Source organism: Neovison vison, chromosome 3 (assembly GCF_020171115.1).
Source record: "Neovison vison isolate M4711 chromosome 3, ASM_NN_V1, whole genome shotgun sequence".
NCBI classification, from domain to species: Eukaryota; Metazoa; Chordata; class Mammalia; order Carnivora; family Mustelidae; genus Neogale; species Neogale vison.
In genome coordinates, this window is record NC_058093.1 from 176617733 (window position 1) to 176640849 (window position 23117).

Sequence of the window (23117 nt, forward strand, 5' to 3'; positions counted from 1 at the left end):
ATGCATTTTTTAGTAGTTTCTTCTTCCAGTGGCTCAACAGCACAATTTCTTTAACTACTGTACTCAGAGGCAGATAATGAATCTACTTGACAGTATAGATCAGAGGATGAAAATATGAATAATAAAAGAAGAAAGAAAGATTAAAAAAAACATTTAAGGCTAGTGAGCATGGAAACGGGATATTCTTAACATTTTTAGTGGTGGGTCAGATAAGTTGTCCAGTACAATATCAGAGGGGTAACTTTTACCAAGGTTGGTCAAGTGAGTCAAGGGATCAATGCATCATGAGGTACTAAGCCAAAGGATCTGATTCACTGTAAGACCTACTCCTCAAACAGAGATTTTCTGGAAACACAGGCATAGGTACTCATTTAGAACAATAAGTCAAACACTTAACGTCACCAAACCACAGATCAGTCTCCGCTACTTTTGCCAGTGAAGTCTTCCAACAAAGGAGATGCCTTGGTGAGAAGTGGGTAAAGGACAGAGAGAGGATTTCTAGGGAAGGCATATATGTTCTCAGCCATGAATGTCTACAGGGGGAGGGCTCGGTAGAAGCAGATTGATCCTTCAGCCAGGGAGCCTTCAGGTCAGTCAAGGAAGTACCTTCCATTTGGAGCCCAAGACCAGTGATGTGCCTACAGGGATCAAAGGCCAAGGGCAGATACAAAATAGAAGAAAAACAGAGTCCAGGATTGACTTGGGAAGGAGGAAGAATCTCACAGAGCCTGGCTGGGGTCTACATAATTGGCTTGGCCCATTGCACGTGTGTGAATAACCTAGTCTGTGTAAATGTATCCGTTTTTATGGTTTTCCAATTGTCTTTTTTCTTCTAGGTTTGTTTATTTTTAAGTAAAATTTGTATCTTGTGCATAGGAAACACTAAAGATATGCTTACTGACTAAGACATCTCAGATGAGGTGCTCAATATTTGTTAGCTCACTGAATTCTCACAATATTTATTTATATTATTATATTATAAATTATAATTATATTATAAATTAATATAATATCTGTTATAAAAAATAAGAACTATTTAAAAAATGAGAACCCTCCCCCCAAACCCCACATAGCAACAATAACAAAAGCTATGCTTTGAAAAGTTAAGTAACTTGTCTAAGATTGCGAAGTGGTAAAGTCCAGATCTGTCCTCAGAGCTGCCTTTTTTTTCGTTTTTAAAAAGATGTTATTTATTTATTTGAGAGAGAGAGCGCAAGCACAAGAGCCCAGGCGGGGGAGAAGCAGAGGGAGAGGGAGAAGCAGGCTCTTCACTGAGCCCCAGGCAGGGCTCAATCCCAGAACCCAGAGATCATAACTTTAGCCGAAGGCAGATGCTTAACTGATTGAACCACAAAGGAGCCCCAAGGGATGCGTTTTCCTATGACTTTGGGCTGCCTCTGCACCAGCGCTCTGTGATCTGTCTAATGTGGTTGGTTGGTGCTTGAGGAATGGGCACTGTGATGATGGCAAAGGGAAGGAGGTGGGGCATAGAGGTGGTGGGCAAGTGACCTGTTCCTGCTGGGGTTTCTTCACTGCATTCCTCTGGTTCCTGAAATTATTCCGTCTCTCACAGTGTTGAGGGCGGCCAGCAGACTCAAATGGCAATGTTATATTTTCATTATTTTATCATGTCATTTAAAATGTAGTGTGTTTCTTTTCTTTGAATAAAGGAGAACAGGGGTGCCTGGGTGGCTCAGTCAGTCATGATCTCAGGGTGATGAGATCAAGCGCCTCCCCCTCTTCTCCCCCCAAGTTGGGCTCTGTGCTCCTTGGGGAGTCTGCTTATCTCCTTCTCCCTTTTCCTCTGCCCCTCCCCCTGATCTCTCTCAAATAAATAAATACATCTTTGAAGAATAATAAAGGAGAACAAAAACCATTATTAATGTATTTAAATTCCCATTTAGATTTAATATAGTTACCACCAGGGTACAGGAAATGAACATGGGAGCCAGACAGGCTCACCAAGCTGTTTTCCACAATGCTCAGCTCAGCTACTTAAAGCGTGGGTGGTTGCCATAGTAACTACTTAAATAAACTCAAGGATGGTCCAGGGGGGTCAGGCAGCATAGGCATCTAATGGATTTACCTTATTTTGAGAAATCAAAACAAAAGGAGAAAACCTAGATTTTTTTTCTCCCCAAGGGTCACTTTTCCTTCCTGCTAATAGTAAGACTTTCCTTTACCGAAGATGATTGCTTTTTTGCGTGTGTGTGTGTGTGTGTGAGAGAGACAGCCTGAGAAAGAAGAATGAGAAGATTTTAATCTGTTTTCTAAACAGCTCAGCGGATCTCAAAATATTAAAAAAGGAAAATAAGCTGGAAATTTCTAGCTATTGATCAAATACCACAATGACTGTAAGTCCCAAAAACAAAAAACAAACAAAAATTAACTTATTTTTACAATGGCCCCCTGGATTGTTTTTGCAGTGGTAAATTGTTTATCTTCACCTCCTGAGTGGCAGAGTCTTAGGACCCAGTCCTGCCTGCAAGGAATTGAAAAGGCAGCCTTTGTGATTATATTCTTTGATTTTGATGGCTGGGAACATTTCACTTTACATCATGCTTTTTGTTTATCTTCATTCTCTTCAAATGAGCAAGTGCTTTGAGATCCTAAGCCTTCATGTTTATGGAAATTACTTTAAAATTCTTACTCATTCCTGCTCTCTTACTCAAGAGTTAGAATCTAATGATCATTTTGATATGTTGTAAATATCTCTTTTTCTTATAACTAAGCCTTTTTGCCTTCTTTGGCTTTGCATAAAGAATATTCTGCATGCTGGGTGTGATGCATAAACAATGAATTCTGGCACACTGAAAAGAAATTTAAAAAATAAATAATTAAAAAAAAAGCACTAAAAAACATATTCTCCATGCAAAAAGGGAAGTGGTTGCCTAAGTTATTCTATACCCATACAATGGAATACTTTGCAGTTGTCAAAAAGAATTTCTTAAAAAACTAATCTACATGCATGTATATAAAACAATGTTTCAGAAATAATTTTAAGCAAAAAGGGCAAATTGCAGAACCATGCATATCAAGAAAGTATGGACATATGTTTATATAATGTCTGCATAGAATGTTTCTAAAAGGATGCACAAAAATTGGTTAAAATTCTTACCTCTAAGAGGTAAAAAGGGATGGAGAGGAAGGAAGACTTTTACATATTATTAGAATACTCATTGGTGCTATTGAAATTCTTATGAGCATTTTTATAATAATAAAAATGGAAATCTTTTCATTACTCCTAAACAGAAAAGAGATGTGTGTAGGCATAAAATCTGTTGTGGTGTAGAGTATCGCCACAACATACAAGGGAAAATGACAAGGGACATGACCCATTCTTGGTTGGCTTTTGATTTTTAGTATCTTTATCTGTGTAATTCTGCATAGCAGGCCTTTCTGGTAATATACTTATAGGGTTTCTTCATGCCTGGATCTCTGCAACTTTCTTTGGGCTCATTTACTTGATTTCACACTGTCTGCCTGTGTCTCTGACATCCAGAGGCAGTGTAGAATAGTGGTTAGTGGTGTGGACTCTGGATTTAAATCCTGACTATGGATGTCTAGCTCTGTGACCTTTGGCAAGTCCATTCACCTCCTGTGTCTCAGTTTCCTCATTGTATAATACAAGGTGATAATAATTCCTATCTTGAGGAATTAGAATTAGAATGAGGAATTAGAATTAGAATTAGGAATTAGAATTACTTTATATACTGGTGTTGGTGTTAGTTGGTGTTAGTCATTATCCTTTGAGGTGATTTCTGTTGTTAAAATTAGCTATATAGTAATGAAAGGAAGAAACAAAAAGAAAAAAAAATAAGAGAGAAAAGCAAAAGGGGGGGTGAAAAATCAGCCATAAAGTCTCTTCACAGGGAGAATGACTACTGAGATGTTAGAAAACATCCTTCCAGATGTAGATCCCCATATAAATACCGTAGAACATTATCTAGATGGGAGAAAAGTTCTGCTGTAATTGACTTTTTAAAATTCCACACCATGTAGGCCATTGTTCTAAAACAACACTGACATTATTTTCTTCCTCTGCCATCAACGATTCTCTATCACTAACTGGATTCAAGCAAAACGAGTTCTCTAATTTAAGGATCTTGCTTGTAGAAGTCTTCACTGTCTCTCCTAAGATAGCTTCCCAGTTTTAAATACCCCTTATCCTGCATCAGTCAGCTTGCTTCCTTTATATTCAGACACATTCTCTCCCCAATCTCTTATCTGTGGGTAATTATTTAAATTCCAGGCTGGATCCTTTCTCTTTCATGAAGCTTTCCCTTGCTGTTTCTATCATAATAACTTTCTATTTTCTTTCTTTCTATCTTTCTTTTGTTAAATATTTTATTTATTTACTTGACAGGGAGAGACAGAGAGAGATGGTGAGAGAGGGAACACAAGCAGGGGGAGTGGGAGAGGGAGAAGCAGGCTTCCCACCAAGCAGAGAGCCCGATGCAGCACTTGATCCAAGGACTCTGGGATCATGACCTGAGCCAAAGGTAGATGCTTAACGACTAAGTCGTTAAGGCACCTCAACTTTGTATTTTCTGAACAATTACAGAACTTTTAGTCTGAGGCAACATGCATAATGTTATTTTGAAACTTACAAATAATTATACAAAATTGTTTTATTCGTTTTGGTGGCACTTAAACATATATGTGTAGAGGAGGCAGAGCCTTATCTTTCTCTTGTCTCCCTCAGGGAATGTAGCAGCCCGAAAACTTTGATTTCTCTGGAAAGAATTCTTAGTTGTAAGTGAGAAGACTTGGATCCTAAAATTTGTCAAGTAGTTTAAGCAAGTCCTTGCTCTTCTCTGGGCCTCTACTTCCTCATTTGTAATATAACTGGGTTGGAATGATCTCTGAGGTTCCTCTGGGTTTTGCTCTTTTTTTTTTTTTTAAAGATTTTATTTATTTATTTGACAGAGAGAGATCACAAGCAGGCAGAGAGAGAGGAGGAAGCAGGCTCCCTGCTGAGCAGAGAGCCCAATGTGGGCCTCGATCCCAGGACCCTGAGATCATGACCTGAGCTGAAGGCAGCAGTTTAACCTACTGAGCCACCCAGGCGCCCTGGGTTTTGCTCTTAAGATTTACCTTTTATCCTTTTTCTGAAAGATGGTTACATGAAGATACTGTGCAGTGGTATATAGGTAAATGCTTAAAAACTGGCTCTCTGGGAAGGAAAAAAAAATCTCTGATTTGTAGGGTCTGTTGATTTCTGTGGTATAAACAGTCCCATCATGGCCAATGGCCAGTTACCAGGCTGACAAGGGCGAGTTGGATTTGAGGAGAGGTGCACACCACTGGCTCTCACTGGCAGACTGGACCAGCCAACATCGCCGAGTGGTTTCTTTCAATGATGACGGGTACAGAATGTGGCTATTTTATTCTATTTTACTTTATTTTATTTATTTTTGGTCTTTTAGTGTGGCTATTTTAGTTCTCAGCTTCTCCTACTCCGAAACCCTGACATTATCTTTCTTTGCTAGGTGAAAGGAAGCAGGCGAAACAACATAAGAAAGTGGTTCTTTCTTGGCTATTTAATTTCAGGCTCTCTAGACATGAGCTCTAGGATCAGCCCAGTATCCTCAGGATCCCAAACCCACAGTATAGCATCCACTTTTCTTAAGATTTGGCCCAGGGATGATGCTACTGAGGTGGTGGCAACTTCATATGCAGGTGGTAACCTGGATCTATGCCTAGAGCTCTCAGCTCTGCTTCTTCTGGGAAAGACAAGTGGTCCAAAGAAGTAAAAGAAGTTTCTGAGCTGGAAGCTCGGAACAATGTCCAGATGGTGAAGATAGTCTTACTTGGGGGAAAGTTCCCAGAGCTCCACGAGGCAGTGGAAGGATGAAAGTTAGAGTGGAAAGCAGATGGCTGGAGCCTAAGACCCAAGACCAAGCTGGGCTCTACCTCCTGAGGCTCATAATCATGTGGAGCCCTTGGTTTATTGGTTAAGTGTTAGTAAAAATCAATTCTAAATTCCTTCTGCGACCATTGGGAGGATCAAATGAAATAGACTGAAAACACTTGATAAATTATGACGTGTAATTTTAGCTTGAAAAGTAAGCTTGAAAGAAAATTAAACTATTACTTGTTATCAGGCTAGATGATCAAATATATTTCTTCCTCAGTGGTTTATTTGAGTAGCAAATCAACTTGAAAGAAAGCTAAGCAGTTAATGTGATCATTGCAGAGAATCCTTCTCCAACTCTAAAAGGACTAGTTAATGTTGGTCTTAGGCCTCTCCCCTTCTCCTAAGAGAATTCGAATGAACAGGGATTCCCCAGATGAGCTAATAGAAATATGCTAATGGGCAGAGGGGATGACAATACTCAGGCTGGCTGCATAGATATTTTTAACATGCTAATGTGTACCTGCCAGACTGAGCTCCCAGCCTCCAGGTGGGCTGGTGATGCTAAGAAGGGTTGAGAAGGAACAGGGAGCTTTGCAGAAAACCACAGATTCAGAAGCGCGGGGAGGGTAAAGAGTCTGAGCAAGCACAGACACAGCCAAACAGTGGCGGGCAGATATTAGATGGAAGTTCAACTCAACAACTATGGGTTAGAGCTACTCTGCGAAGCTGCTGTTTAAGCCCCCCGAGGCATATAGGGATTGTTTAGTAGTAAGTTCACATTCATTTAGACTCCCTGGGGTTGACCCTCTGCCTGGTGCTTTGCAAACAGGACTTCAGACAGCATTTGATGTGGGGACAGAGAAAATAGAAGCATATGTAAGAAAGCTACAGCTACCTTGAGAAACGTTTGGAGACAGTGCGTAGGGAATTCTTAGGAGGAAGAAGTAATAGCCAACAGGGAGAGGTTACATTTGAGAGGAAGATGGAAAAGAATGCAGAGTTTTTCTCCTACTCTTGAGGCACAGAATGGTTAAATGGTTTTTCCGACAGTAGCATATCTAGGGGCACCAGAGCTATGATTTGGAGCCTAAGTAATCTCCTCTCAGAGCCTGCACTCTAGCTATATGTGGTATTTAGTCTCAATTGAATGAACAGATGAAGAGGAGATGGCTTTCCTGGGGGATAGGGTGGAGAACCGTGTAAGCAAAGACCATGAGATACCATTACTGCTCTTCACCAAATATACCCAGCTGTCCATTTTCTGGGCACATAGTAGTATTGCACTTCTCTGTCTCTCTGAAATTAGTGTGGTTATGTGGATGGTTTTAGCAATGAAATGTGAACAATGTGAGGAAATGACACGCATCATTTACAGGAAACAGTGCTCAATTCACCACATTCCCTTTTTCTGATTTGGTGATCATGGACACACCTGTTGAGATATACTGTCTGTCTTTCTGGGTGTCTGAGTGACTGCAACGATTAGAGTCTCCTGACAATTCACAGTGGACACATATTGTGAGCAAGGAATAAACTCTTGAAATTTTGGGGGTTGACCAACAGAGCATAACCTAGTCTAGCCTAACTAGTACATAAATTAGTACCAGAAATGGGGTACTCATGGAATAACAACAACAAAATACCCTAAAATATATGGGTATAGCTTCAGAAATTGGTAGTAAATAGCAAGGCAATTATTAGAGGCTGGAAACATACTGATCTAGGTTATGCAGTGGTGAATCATTTGGTAAATTGTTACTCTCAACAACTCGGAAGGTAGATGATGTAATAAGCGAACTGATAACTCTAGGGGAGGTAGTTGCAAAACACAGTGTTAATGGCATGTGTTGGTTGCTGTTGACAGCCTTCAACAAGGTATTATACAGTTTGAAATAATTCAGAAAAAAATGGTTAGATTGTAAATAGCAAGGAAGGGGAGTAAAGGGAGGCTAGACATTTGAAGACTTGAAGGATTTGGAAGAAGCAACTGATTTCAACCCAGTTTGTAAAAGGTAAACCCAAGAATGTGTTTTGAGTGATGAAGGTATGATGAAAACTAGTGCTGGTGGCAAGGTTCAAGTCAAGGATGTGACTATCTCACACTATCGTTCAAATAGATTATCTGAATGGAGTCAGATAATTTAGAATGAAGATGCAATTAGATAAATACCTTGATTAGACGAAATGATTCAGAGGGAAGCAGCTAATAAGTTGATGAGTATCTTAGAGGTATGGGGGTGGGAGGGTAAACAAATAAAGCAAAGACGATCATTGTATCTGGGAGGGTTCTATGAGTGTGCTGAATTTTAAAGGGAACTCATCAGAATTCATAGGTAAGAAGCTACAGTTGTGAGAGAGCCATACTTCTAGAAGAACCAAAAGGCTACATTAGAAGGTGGAGTAACAAAGGGAGTCCTAAAATGTCTCCTGGGGTCCAAAGTGCACATTTCCAGATGTGTACTTTGGCTATGGTCAAGGAGAATAATAGAAATTGAAGACTTTTCCAGAGCAGGGAGCTAGGAGACAGAACAGTGTAAGGAAGTTGCTCCTAGAGAGCAGAATTGTAGCCTAATCAAGAAACACCTTCTCTAATGGTATTGCAGAATTGCTATGGACCAATGACTACTGTTGTCCCCCATCATCTTCTTTTTGGATGGAAGTCCTTATTGTGGATGTCTTGTCCTTGTTCCACTGTGGTAAATGGGTATGTAGGGGGCAGGTCATTTTCTGTTAGAGTCTGATAATCTCCAGGTGTAAAGGAGCTACATCTGAACCAGATGTAGATATGACTATGTATTATTCTCTGCTCTACAGATTATCATTCATCACCCACAGATCATAAATTTTGAGGTTTAGGATAGGACTGGGATTTGGGTTTTCTCCCTTTGATGGTGGTGATGGGGCAAGAATATAATTTGTCTGCAGGAGAAGGAGGAGAGCCAAATATTTGGTCTCAGAAGTGTAGATTTCAGTAGTGATTAGTGCTGCTTGTCAAATACTGTTTCATGTGTCCGTGTTCTGGGCACATGGTAAGATTGCCTTCTCTGCCCTCTTTGAAAATAGACATCACCATGCCACTAGCTTTTGCCTATGAAATGGGAATGAAGGTGATTTGTCTCACTTGAGGATGGCAGCATTAAGATGCTGTGCTCTTGTCCTGCCTTTATGACTTTGGAAATCGTTCCAAACTTGGTCCCTGACTGATCAGTGACCAGAGCTCCCCATTGACCCAAGATGGACATGTAGCATGAGCAAGAAATACATTTTTGTTGTTGGAAGCCTCTGTGATTTAGCAGTTGTGTTTCACTCCTAGCATAATCTAACCTATCCTGACTAGCATGGGACTGAAGCCATCACAGTAGATCCTAAGATCAATTAGTAGCTCAGTTTGATCAAAGCATAGACTATGTGTAAGGAAACAGCAGAAAAGAAGACCTCCAACAAGAATGGAGTCTTACTGGGACACTGACTGCTGTTGGGGACTGTGTTCAGAGACACAGTCAGAGTCAGAGATGATGTCTCAGTAACCAGGTAGAAAGTCTATGGAAGGAGTTATTACAGAGACAGGTTGGTCACAGCAAGAGAGATTGGTCCTTTTCATCATTCAAATGAGGCGTGAAGCCCTAAAACCTGAAGAGGTGAGAGTTTGAGCTGAAGTGTTTTAAGACTGAATTTAGGAAAATGGTAATTCTGGTGATGGAGGGGAAGAATCAGGAAGAGCAATGATATTCTCAGGGAGTAATGGGTGCCTAGAAATCTCATCTTTCTGCATGTTTCACTTAAAAATGCAGGATGAATGTACATGATAAGAATACGTGGTGCTGGTCTTCAGCTGAAATCTTAGACCCCATAGGTCGGGAAAATCCCACACAGAGATGCTATTCAACTCCAACCAAGTCACCCAGCAGAATTATCAAAGCTGTCACAGAGGCACAATCCAGGTTGTTTTCAAAAGTGCCTGGAAAAATTTCTCTCCAAATTCCCAAATTAATTTATTTCATAATTAATAACTTCGTGATTAGAAGTTTCTCCTTACGCTGATCTAAATCCTTGGGTGGTAGTTTTTATCTCATTTCCTCTCATTTATATGTAAGAATGTCAGTGGTTTTGCTATAAGAGTTTTCTGTAAAGGTACATTTGTTTAGGATTCATACACAGCCTGCCTCCAAGAAGGATTAGAGGCAGTTCCTAATATGTCTGCTTAGGCTTCCTTTAAAGTAGTTTTTCTCTTTCCTTCAGAGTGTGCTACCACCTGAGGGGCACGAGGAGGATGCTTTAATGATATAAAATGAAAACAAAACTAGTAACATGGACTATGCTGACAATAGTAATTTACAGTGAAAAAAAAAAAGGAAAAGAAACACTGTCTCCATAGAAAGTAAAGTGGATTTTTTCTGACCAGAAAAAAATTCTGGACAAAATAATAAACTTTAATACCTTCAGCCTCTGAATTTTAAGTTTATTTCTTCTATTTAGTGCCTTCTTCCATCATTCTTAAATTTTAAAGCACATCTCTATAGTCTAGAGTATCTTTTAGGGTATATTTATATCTCTAAAAATATATGTATTTCTATATAAATATGTGGAAATATAATATGTTGATATATAAATATATGCCTATATAAAATACAGATATAAAAATAAAATCTGTCTATATAAAAACATATCTATAGCTCTATTTTCCACTTGACTGTGGAAACCAGATTTTAACAAATCATTTAATAAATTTACTGAAACCAAGTACAAACGTCTTCCACAGTACTTCAGTATTAAAGGTATTGAATAAATGAGTGAGTGTTTACATGAATACCATTTCTGATTACAATCAGGGTGTTCTCTGTTACCTGGTTATCGGCACTTTAATAGTGAATGTAGATATTAAATTGAAGGGATGGTAGCCAGTAGATAGGGAACATAAAGTTATTTTAAAGCTTCCTGCAAACACAAGTCTTCCTGGCAGGCCAGTGGGTAGCATTTTTGATCAGTATCACCTGAGGGGACTGGGGAGTCTTCATTTCCAGAACTTTCTTTGGGGGTTTTCCCCTGCTCACATTTCTCCAGTCTTTGGGGAGTTGCTGGGTCCTGAGAAGATAGTTCAGGTTATATACCATACAGCCATGGAACAGATATAGGGACAAGGTTTGTTATTACATAGTCCCATAGTCCAGAAGGAGCTGGACCCAGGCTTCTAAGAGCCTATCACTTCTCCCTGTAACTAACCTCCATCAGCCAATGCCTCCTTTATCTCTGATCCATTGGTCTTTTGGTCCTTCCTTCTTTCACCCCAGGGCAAGCCCAGATCAAAATGTTTTCAAAGTCCTTGGTGTTTGAGTTGACTGTGAGCCTGCAGGACCTTCAGGGCCAGGATGTACCTCACTGAAGCCTCTGACACCATGCCCTGTCCCCCACCACCATCCCCCCCCGCCGCCATCTAATCTGCTTTCTCAGCTCTTTTCCTGGTGCCACTTTGCAAGTGTCCATATCCTGGAGACCTTCCTTTTCTCGTCTGTGCTGAGCCCTCTGATGTACCTCCTCTCTGTGGTCTGGGGAAACCGATCATGCCATGTTTCAGCTTCTTATCCTTTCTGCTTTCAATGCCTGGCCTCCAATCTTACCTTTGATGGTTAGTTGACATATAACCTTGGACAAGTTATTTAATCTCCCTGAGATGTAGATTCTTCATTTGTAAAGTGGGGAAATTTTCATTTTTAGAGTTATGGTGATTAAAAAAAAAAAAAGGAATATAGAGCCCTTAGCACTCAGGCATTTAGAACATTAAAACTTAAATCTCTCTGGGGCGCCTGGGTGGCTCAGTGGGTTAAAGCTTCTGCCTTCGGCTCAAGTCATGATCCCAGGGTCCTGGGATCGAGCCCCACGTTGGGCTCTCTGCTCTGCAGGGAGCCTGCTTCCTCCTCTCTCTCTCTCTCTGCCTGCCTCTCTCTCTGTCAAATTAAAAAAAAAAACAAACTTAAATCTCTCTTCAGTGTTTTAAAATTTCCTTCCTTTCTCTAAAATGTGTCAGAATTTCTCTTCATTCTTTCACCTCCGTCACAGAGACAAAAGACACAGGTTCTTTCCTCTGGGGTCATGATCCTTGTAGAGACAGGCCAATCTATGCAAGTTTCCTTCCCAAAGAGGCTTTTCTGTAAGATTATATCACAAGAAACCAGGATATGGTACAGACTACGGAGCTCACACACGCCCATCTCATTTGGAGGAGGGCATTCATACCCCAAAGAGGAATTGGCTTTTCTTAAGCTGGGAATGATGATCTGAGCTGAATATAACTGGCAATTTCTTGTACCAGTTACTGTTTGTTTTGTTTTTCAATGAGGCTTATTTCTAGCAAGGGGTTGAAACATATTTAGATAATTTCTCTATGAGCAAGTGAATGAGTTTTAGTTTTAAATGTTTTCCGTTTCTTTCCATTTTGGAAGCTGGGGGTGGGGAGTTGTGAAGATAGAATGTAATAGAAGAAAGTACTGTGGTGGGGAAAGGATGGGAACCTATCTTGAGCTTATATCACTGAATTATAGTCACAATATTGTGGTGTCAGGTTGTGTTATTCTGTTCTTTCTTCCACTGTAAAGAGCGTCTGCTGTTATATGTAAAATTATACAGAGGGTCAGGTGAGAGAGGAGTGTCAAAGCATTTGGGGAAAATGACAACAAAGGAAAATAGAGACATTTCATACCACTTAGGACAAAGATGGATGATATATATGGGCGTGTTCTTAAACATGGTTTATATCCTTAGGAAAAAAATGTCAATGTTCTCATGTTCATATATCCCAGTTTCCCTTTTTCTGGGGAGAGATGGAACTGAGGAACTATAGGTGGGCAGGAGGAGCCTGTGGAATGTGGGGAACCGGCAGAGGACACAATGTGTCTAGAGAGAAAAAAGGGAACAAGAAGTTTATACAAAGATAACCAAAAACAGAGATTCTACCAAGAAGCGTGTTTTGGGTTCCTGATAAAAAATGGATTCATTCTTAAATTTCCAGAATTAAAGTTGTAGGAGAATACCCCATTTCTCTCTTCTCAAGTTATTTTATTTACCAATATCGCTCCTTTTGTCTTTACACTGCGAACTCCCTGCTCTTCTGTGCCTCATCCTTACAATGACATACTGTAGTGCTGCAAGTTCTCTCAGAGACCATGTGGACGGGAGACAGTACCTGGTGGCATCGCCAGTCAGTGAAAAGGGAGGGCTGGAGAATTGTGTTGAGAAGCGTTCTGAAACCAGATCTGTGTTCAGTGGGAAGGGCACTGGCATCCTTAATTAATGCAGGGATTGGCTGATGCTGTCTGCCACAGGCCTAGAAGTTAGGGGTTGGTGTGGGGGGTTTTATGATGGGAGTTGTCTCAATGGTACCATCCATGCTAAGAGCCTGAGCCTCTCATTTAGTGTAGGTGTGTGTTGGGTGTAGGGCTGAGAGACATTAAGCCAGTTGCCAACGTCACACATCTATTCACTATTCCACAATTTATGTTAAAAAAAAAAAAGAAAAAGAAAAAAGTGTTCAGGATCAGGAAAAGAATGAAGATTAAGAGTATTAGCCATCCTGAAAACAGAATCTAACTATCCACCTTCAAGACATTTAGGACTGAATGTGAACCTTCTTGAAACCTTTTGTTAGGTAGTTTATCAAATTGCTAGAGCTCCGTCTAATTTGTCACCCCCAAAGCCAAACATCCATAGAAACCTGGGGCCCTCCTTGCCAATTCCAGAGACCTTTCAAAGTCTATAATGTTAGAGACTATTTCTTCCAGGAGGAGGTTTTTCTTAGTACTTGGATGAAGGGATAAAGATGTATGAAGAAATTTTAAAGTGTTATTTGCCTAGGATTAATGGATAGTTGAAATTAACTTTAGAATCTTTTAAATGCCAGCTCACTTTTTAAAAAGAGCTTTCTGCAGAATATTGGGAGGGAAAAGTCCAAGATGGGATTTAGACATGGTTTTAGCTAATCAGGGTTACAGGCGGTAGTCTCAATGCTAGAATAAATAGCAAACCATAACAAATCCAACTAAGACTTAAATTCATCAGAGCCAAGGTGTGGAGAGGTTTAGGGGAATTCTGACCCCCAAATCTCTCCTTGACTTGCCTAAGAATTTACTATTAAGCATCTAGGAGTTATTATTTGGAAATACTAATATTCTTGGGTGATAATTCATTTCAAGTTCATTGTTAGTTAATACCAAAGGAAGAAAGCAAAGCTAGTGGTGAGGTGAAAGAATTGGTTACCAGCTGTGAAGGGAAACAAGGAAATGAAAGATATAATGGTTCTCAGTGAGTAGCTACAGAAATATTGTGGCCCAAAGATGGAGTTCACTGTCTGAAGCCTGCTCATGACTCTAGAATGTTTGACCTTAGGACGTAATAAATAAATTACATAAGTGACGTAAATAAACCCTCAAGATGCCTTTATAAAAATAGAAAAGAGAAAAACAATGTAAGAAAGTACAGGAGTGCTTTCTCTCCAGCATTTCTGACAGAAGATAGGAGTTGAAAACCTCAAACAAAATGTTGCCCCAATCTCACTTGGCTAATTTTAGTTATCTTAGTTCATGGCTATGATTCATCCCTAAAGCTGTGAATTGCTGAGGAGGAAGGAGGAAAAAAAATTGACTTAAATGTCAAAGAAGTAAGAACAAAAATATAGTTTTCTTTTTTGGGGAACTAGAATTCCAGGATATGGGGTTTTTCTTTTTTTCTCATGAGGGACTGAATGCTTCAAACTTCTAGAGAAATAATGGTCTTGAGTCAAAACATCATTAAGGAACAAAAGACAGCAGTGATTATAAGTCATGTCATGTTTGAATTTTTTGCCTCCGTAGTATATTTCCCTTGTCTTCTTACGTGCCTCCTTAAATACCATTAAACTAGAACTCACTAGGAATCATCTGTAGTTGAGTGTGATGGAAGCGTAATAGGTAGACTGTAGAGAGGAATGGAATCCCTAAACCAAGTCAAGGAGGAAAAAATGGAGACAAACAAAACTATGGGAAATAAGCCTGGGGAATAGGATGGTAGCTGAGAAAATAAAGGTATATTTGAATGACGGTCAGATGTTGTCTTGTTTGCTAAAGAATAGAGATGGTTTGGTGAAATTCCTTCTTGAATAAGAAAAAAAGTTTCTCAATTTATAGGGATCCCCCTGTAAAGTGGTTGCCATTTTGAATTTCCGTAGGTTTGGAGGAAGAAAATAGTCACTAACTCAACTCAGCTCTATGACTGTTTTCAGTATCTGAAGTAGCTGGCCTTCTCTACCAACAGCTTGGCCACTCTCTGTGTTTGTCTTTTTCTTAAAACTTTTAAAAACTGCTGCTCTTAAAACTTTGGAGCAAAGAAATATATGATGGTTGTAAAAATAGGGCCTGGGCTTGAAAGGAAGACGATACTATATAGGAAGCAACATGAAAAGGAAAGAGTTCTAATGACTTCAGAGCAGATCACCTACAGGCCTGAAGCTGTGAGGGGAGTAGCCCAAGGCATAATTGTGAGAGGTGACTTCTGCGCCTACCCCAGTCCTCAGCATCGTCAGAGCTCCACTCCTTTCTGTGCTCCTCGTACCTGGGTATTACCATGAGCAGTGGCAATCCCTGTGTCTCATCACCCGAGACCTAACATGTCATTCAGCTGATGTGACAAATGCATCTTGATAGATCAACTAACAGGATACAAAAGTGGCAGAAGGGACTCTGAAGGTTGCAGAGTCCCACTGCTTGTTGAGGAACTGAGCTCTTGAAGGTCTAAATGACTTTCTTGCCCAAAGCATTCCCTCTTTTGCTTCTTCTGGAGGATGTTAATTAACACCATGGCTGTGTCTGCCTATTATTGTCTCTAGTGGAGAGATATTTTAAAGTCCATAGATGATGTTTGCCAGAAGTTATCCTTGGCCACCCTGATTTTAAACCACCTTGGCAGACTGCCTTTATTACAAATCCAGTTTAAAAAAAATTTTTTTTTCCAGACTGGATATATATTTAATTTTCTGAGCCTCTGTGAAGTGTGCCAAAGTACAACAAAAACCTATTTCTATTTTTCATATCCTTGATCTACTTTGACCTTGTGTGGCAGTGTTATGGGTTGATGTACATTCCCCACATAGATCAAAGTCCTAACTCCTAGTACCTGTGAACATGACCTTACTTAGGGTTTGCTGATTTAATCAGGTTAAGATTGATTATCCAATATGAGTGGTGTCATAAGACAGCTGTGGGAAGACCCAGAAGGGAGAAGGCCATGTGATGACAGAGGCAGAGATTCCAGCAACTGGAAGCCAAAGAATGCCAACGACTGCTAGCCACAACCAGAAGCTGGGAAGAGGCCAGGAAGGATTGTCCTTACCAAGTTTCTCAAGGATCGCGGCCCAGCTCATACCTGGATGTTAGACTTCTAGCTTCCAGAACTGTGACATTACAAGTGTGTGTTGTTTCAAGCCACTCAGTTTGTGGGACTTTGGGATGCAGCCCTAGAAAACCAATACCTGAGTAATCAAGGCAAAGAGAAAGGGCAACTGGAAGCCAAAGGAAAGAAAGAAGAGCTACTTTGTTGGGTTGGTTCATTAATGCCATTGGTAGTAATTTTTTACTGAAATGATCTGGAGAGGTTCCACTGCTACCTTGAAAAAAAAATTCATGAGGGGACTCCCTTTGTCCACTTATTTAAGATGTAGTGCATTTTGCTATTTAAATGTTTTCATCATAAAAGAGTACACTGTTTTTCAGTGTTCTCTGTTAATAATCTAGTTTATTTTCCTTAGCCTGACATCTTTGGCCTTTTTCTATTTATTTTGTCTTTTAATATTTTATTTTATAGCATAATATGATTACATGAATGGTAGTATGTATTCCCTCAAAATATGGGAAAGGGCACTTAAAAATGCCAATTGTTCATATTTTTCAAATGGTGATCCAAGCCCTGATATTTTCCAAGGTTCTGATTTACTCTCCATACATAATATTAAAATTTAATCAGCTCTTGTTTAAAATAATCAATTTCAGTAGTTTCTTCTGTAGTGATGTTTTCAATTTACAAGTAGCACAAATGGAAGTGAGGACTACTTATAACTGTATTTTACAAAACCAAAAATAATTTTTTTAAAGATTTTATTTTCAAGTAATCTCCATACCAAATGTGAGGCTCAGATTTATAACCTTGATTAAGAGTCACATGTTCTGGGGCACCTGGGTGAATCAGTGGGTTAAAGACTCTGCCTTCAGCTCAGGTCATAGTCTCAGGGTCCTGGGATTGAGTCCCGAATTGGGCTCTCTGCTCAGCAGGGAGCCTGCTTCCTCCTCTCTCTCTCTCTGCCTGCCTCTCCACCTTCTCGTAATTTCTCACTCTGTCAAATAAATAAATAAAATCTTAAAAAAAAAAGTCACATGTTCCACTGACTGAGCCAGCCAGGAGCCCCCAAAAAAACCATTTTCAAGGTCTTAAAAATTCTATGTATTTAATGTCCAAATTAAAAACCTGTATCAAGGGGCACCTGGGTGGCTCAGTGGATTAAGGCCTCTGCCTTTGGCTCAGGTCATGATCTCAGGGTCCTGGGATCGAGACTCGCATCGGGCTCTCTGCTCAGTGGGGAGCCTGCTTCCTCCTCTCTCTCTGCCTGCCTCTCTGCCTACTTGTGATCTATCAAATAAATAAATAAAATATATTAAAAAAACCTGTATCAAGAACCTTTACATATGACTCAATTTTTAAGCATAGCCACTTTCTACAAGTCTCTCCAAGATCATCTGCCCTATTATATTATATATTACTCAATTATCTGAAAAACTGAAGGATCTTAGAAGGAGGAGTTGCCCTGAAGATTTAGTGGTTAAGGAAACATCTGAGAGTTGAAAGACATGGATCTTTTCATTGACCAGAATTCTTAATTCATTTCAAAAGCCATTCTGGATGGTTTCAAACTCTTCTTCTTGGGTTTTGGGGTTCAGTTTACGATTTCTGCAGAACGCACCAGGATGCCTGTGTCTTTGGGGCACTGGATACACATGTCAGACCCCAGGTCAAAATCAATAGACCATTCAGTACATTGCACTGCTCCATCTGTAGGGTGTACTCTGCCCTGATTACTCTAGGAGTCACACCATCTGCTTCTAGGTGCTAAAGTAAGGAGCTGGACTACTGGAAGTAGAGCATTGGAAACACTTACTTGAGTGTGGTGAGTTCTGTAAGGGATGGCTGAGTAGCCTTGAGATAGCTTTCTCTTCGTGCAGCAACTTTGGGAGAAGGCTTGGGACTTGTGTCAGAGTCACCACTGTCTTCATCCCCCATGGCCTTGATGTAGCTGCCACTCCGCATTCTTCGGCATGGAATTTCGTCGTCTTTACCTCGAGGGGTGTACCCTGTCCAGTCATCCTGAGGAACCTATTCACATAGAAAACAGATAATTCATCTTTAATAAAATCCTATAGTTCCCTTTCCTTTTGTTCTTTTTTTGGTTGACCGCGAATATGGGTAATATAGATAAATTATCTAAAACTTCAGAGATTCATTTCTCAATAACGGTGTTTTACTGTAATTGGTTTTAAAACATTTTAATCCATGAAAATCCATGTCCTAATCTTTAAAACATCCTGTGTATTAGGAAAAATTAAAACCATTGGCTTTGATTTACTTCTGAATTTTTTGCATGCTAATAAGAATAAGAATTTCAAGAAATAATTTGAATAAGAATACCATTGGAAAGGAGAACAGTTTTATTTGAACTTTTCAATTATTTGTTGTCAACTGTCATTTAAAATGTAAGAATCTTTCAGTTTTATTCTCCTCACACCTTCCATCTGTACTGTCTTGTATAGAATCTCTCTTCTTCCTAAACCAGGTACATGGACTTCTCAATAACCTATTCTTTCTAAACCCCTCTTAATTTGTATTCATCTTCCATAGATCTGCTTAAAGCAGTCTTTAAAGGTTTCCAGTGATCTCATGAAAGCGAGTGGCCTTTTCTTAATTTAAATTTTCCTTGCCTCTGTATACACACACACACACACCCCCCACCCCTGAAGAGTTTCTCTACTTACCTGTTACAGCTACTTATCTGAATTGTTCTTTTCCTCTTGCTTTGCTGGATCCTATTCTAAGTCCCCACTTGGGGGATAGCATATAAGATAATGTTCTTAGTACACTGCTCCTTCTTTTTCTACAATCATTTCCTTTGAATTCAGCTGAACACTACACTATATGCTATAGAGGGCTTCTTTATGATTTTCTCTTCAGTTCCACTTAGATTTTCCACTTCAACATGGACTCAACCTAGGATTTCATAACTCCTCCATTTAGTAAAAGGAATGCATAATGACCACTCTTTTTATCCATTAAGAAGCAACAAACAGTCCACAGTGCATAGAACACTGCACAGGGCTTAAAAAAAAAAAAGAAACCAAAAAACAAAGGAGGTTGGTTTTTGTCCTTAATATGATTTAACAGCAATGAGAAGACAGTGCATAAACACATTTGTGAACAGTTCCAAATCAGCCCATCAGGAAGCTTAAGATATGGTGCCATAAGTGAACATGCACCAAAGAGAGACTAGATGTAGGAGTTATCAGTAATGGTGATGGGGAAGGAGTAGCCAGGAAGGGCTCCTGGGAACTGTCCAAGTTTCAATGAGAAGGTTAACAGGTATTTAATATTCTGATGCTAACTACTTACTGATTATCCAGCAAATAATATATTCTCTCATCATTAACATTTAACTATGCGAAGGGATTTGCTTACAGGATCTTTTTTTTTTTCAATCAACGTAACAACTCTGCATAATTTTTCTCTGTATTTCTCAGATAAGGAACAAGAACTCAGAGAACTTAAAGAATTTGCCAAAGAACACACAACTAATAAAAGAACACATAATGGCACTGGCAATCAAAGCATTTTGGTTTGACTCCAAAGGTTAGAATTTACTTAACCTAAATTTTATGATTAATAATGTGTGAATTTTTAACTCAGAAGCATTCATAAAATTGTTCCCAATGACACATACACATATTGGACACAGGTTCCTAAATGTTCTAGATTCCAGAAAGTGAGAATAGATGTTTCCCTAAAAACAGAATAAAGGGGTTGGTGGGTGGCTCAGCATCGGTTGAGCGTCCAACTCTTGATTTTGGCTCAGGTCATGATCTCAGGGTCATGAGGTCAAGCCCCATGTGGGGACACATAAGTCTCAGCTGCGAAGGTACAGAGTTCTAACCTGGTTCTCTTGACCACTATGTGGGCTATGATCTGTGGCACCTATAGAACCAAAGAGCCATAGTCCCATGCCACCTTGTAATCCATTACATCTGATCCATTTGCTGTTTGTTGATCATGGTAATAACAATGCAGAGTTTTTACTTTTTTAGCTAAAAAGCATCAAAAAATCACTATAGCAACAAGGAAGATTTCTTAGTGAAATCATAGATGTTTAGAACAGCCTTGTTTTCCTTCAGTTGGAAGGTGACTCACTGAAAAATATGATCATCTTCAGAACCTCATTATTGGCTTAGCAATTACATTTTATAAATTACGTTGGTACAGCTGAGGGTCACAGATGATGCACGTAGCATTTGGCCATTTCTTGGTACTGATTCACAGTTCATAAATAAACATTGGTCTCTGGAATATGTCAGAGACTAAGGACAAACTTGTATGAGGTCATATCAATTATGAAATGAAACATAGCAAATTTCTGTTTGGATGTTTTTCCCAAAGTTAGTTTATGGTAGGAACTTGGGCTTGCACTAACAATGGGTTGCAACTGTTGCTAAGGGAACCAACTGTAAAGTATTTAATCTGTATACCTCTCAATGAAACTGTTTTCAAATGATAGAAGCTAAGAAGTTGTATGGAATGGGATTTAAAAATTAATGCATTATTCATACACATAAAGGTAGCCTACAACAAGATTACCTATACAATAATATAGAAATCAGTTCTAGGAAAAATGTAAAGAAACAGAAAATCAAGATCTTGGAGAAGAAAAATAGTGTCTCTGAAGTTCCTATGACTGAGCCAGAATTTTTATCCTGACCCTTTTAAACTCTAAAGCATAAGGGGAGACAGTGACCAGGTGCATAGTTTTCTAAGAAGGCACGCCAATTTGTAAGGGGCCTGAGTGTGAAACGTTACTGCCTTTTAATTGGAAAGAGCAGAAAATCATGGGGCACAGCTACTATTGTGATCTAGTCAAAAGTTGATGTGTCTATCTGTCCCAGTTGCACAGAAAGAAGAAAATTTGGGGAAATCCAAAGAAACAATTAACCTTATGGCTGTCTGAGAAAGCTTCAGTATTACTTGTCCTGGGAGTTTGAGGGAATAGAAGTCTTACTAAGGAGGGGAAGCTGGAGCAAATAGACACTTGTTGGTCGTAGGCCAGCCAGATGTCCTGCTTGTCTGCACCAACCCTGGAGGCGGTTGGACGCAAAATTTTTAAGAAACAATAATAAGGGACGCCTGGGTGGCTCAGTTGGTTAAGCCGCTGCCTTCGGCTCAGGTCATGATCCCAGCGTCCTGGGATCGAGTCCCACATCGGGCTCCTTGCTCGGCGGGGAGCCTGCTTCTCCCTCTGCCTCTGCCTGCCTCTCTGTCTGCCTGTGCTCGCTCTCTCTCCCTCTATCTCTGACAAATAAATAAATAAAATCTTTAAAAAAAAAAGAAACAATAATAAAATCAATGTAATAAGTGTTAGATTTAACAGTGGTTATGAATTAGAGAAAAAAGGATTATTTGCTTTTTAATGCATATGTTTAAGCATTAAATTCCAATAGAGAGCTTTATTTTTGATCAAACAAAATGATGTCTAGAGTGCATTTTTCTATTTCAGGAATAACCAGTCTATAACTTAGACTACATGTCACAGTTCAGAATTACGGAAGGCTTGCTTCTGACCAAAGAATGACCATAACCAAGAGCTAGCACCCTCTATTTACAGGATGAGGATGTTTTCTTAATTGAAAGAGTGCATGGACACTGAATGATGGGTCATTCTAATCACAGCTGTAGTCTATTCAGTTACAGAACAGGAGATAATGAAACATGACCCAGTGGGACATGCTTGCATTTTCTCAGTCTCCTTGTGCATCTCTCTTTGCCTCTCTCCTTCTTCCCTCACATCTGCAAGTATTTTTTACTTGTTTCTTTTCCAGTCATGGTGTGGGTGCCAGGAATATATGGCAGTGAACAGTACAAACATGGATCTCATGCTGTGGAGCAAACATTCTAGAAGCAGTGCAGGAAGAGACAGATAATAGTCAAGCATGCAAATCAATGAACAAGATAATTTCAGCATAAATGGAACTAGGAAAATAAGATGGGCTAATGTAACAATGTGGCTGGAAGGGGACTCCTTTAGCCTGTTCCTCAGAAAAGCGATAATATTCCCGAGGAGACTGGAGGAGAGCTGGGAAGAGCTCCCAGGCAAAAGGATCAGCCAGTGCAGAGTCTCTAGAATAAGACTAAGCTTGGGAGGGGTACCTGGGTGGCTCAGTGGGTTAAAGCCTCTGCCTTCGGCTCAGGTCATGATCTCAGGATCCTGGGATCGAGCTACCATCCCCTCTCAGGCTCTCTGCTCAGCAGGAAGCCTGCTTTCCCCCACCTCTCTCTCTGCCTGCCTCTCTGCCTACTTGCGATCTCTGTCTGTCAAATAAATAAATAAAATCTAAGAAAACAAAAACAGAGTAAGCGTGTGAGTGAAAATGCCAGAATGACTGGAGAGTACCCAGCAAGGGGAAAGTGATACAAGGAGGCCAGGGGTGCAGGGCCAGGTCAGGTAGGGTCTTATACATCTGTCTCAAATCTTCCTGCCAGGCTGAACTCAGCAACTATAAAGCTCCCTCTGACTGCTTCAGAGTAAACTTATCTTTTTAATGAAATCTATAGCATGTATCTCTACATGAGGGGTCAGCAAACTGCAGCTTACAGACTAAATCCAGCTTGCCATCTGTGTTTGTAGATGAAGTTTTATCGGCACACAACCCTGCCCATTCATTATTCACTGACTATGACTGGCGTCAAATTACAAGGGCCGAGTTATATAGTCGTGTTGGACACTGTATGGCCCCAAGCCTAATCCACACCGTCCTGCTGCGTATTTAATGTGCCTAATCACACAATGGCATTTATAGGCACTACTTTTTTATGTGTCTTTGTGTCATCTCTCTAATTACTTGGTAAGCTCACTGAAACGGGGGGAAGCAGTATTAGCTGGGGGCTCAAAGATGTGAGCTCTGCTTCTAGACTACCGAGGTCTAAGATCCTGCTG

The 23117-nt window shown here is 39.9% G+C and overlaps 1 protein-coding gene across 6 annotated transcripts in view; it reads right to left on the bottom strand.

The window, feature by feature from the left end:
• Positions 1-23117, bottom strand: part of DLGAP1 (DLG associated protein 1) — an 881241-nt gene that overhangs the window by 234944 nt on the left and 623180 nt on the right. For all 6 annotated transcript variants that reach the window (XM_044243349.1, XM_044243348.1, XM_044243347.1 and 3 more), the window contains one exon: positions 18030-18244. In XM_044243349.1, the coding sequence (XP_044099284.1) occupies positions 18030-18244 (215 nt within the window). The remainder of the gene's footprint in view (positions 1-18029; positions 18245-23117) is intronic.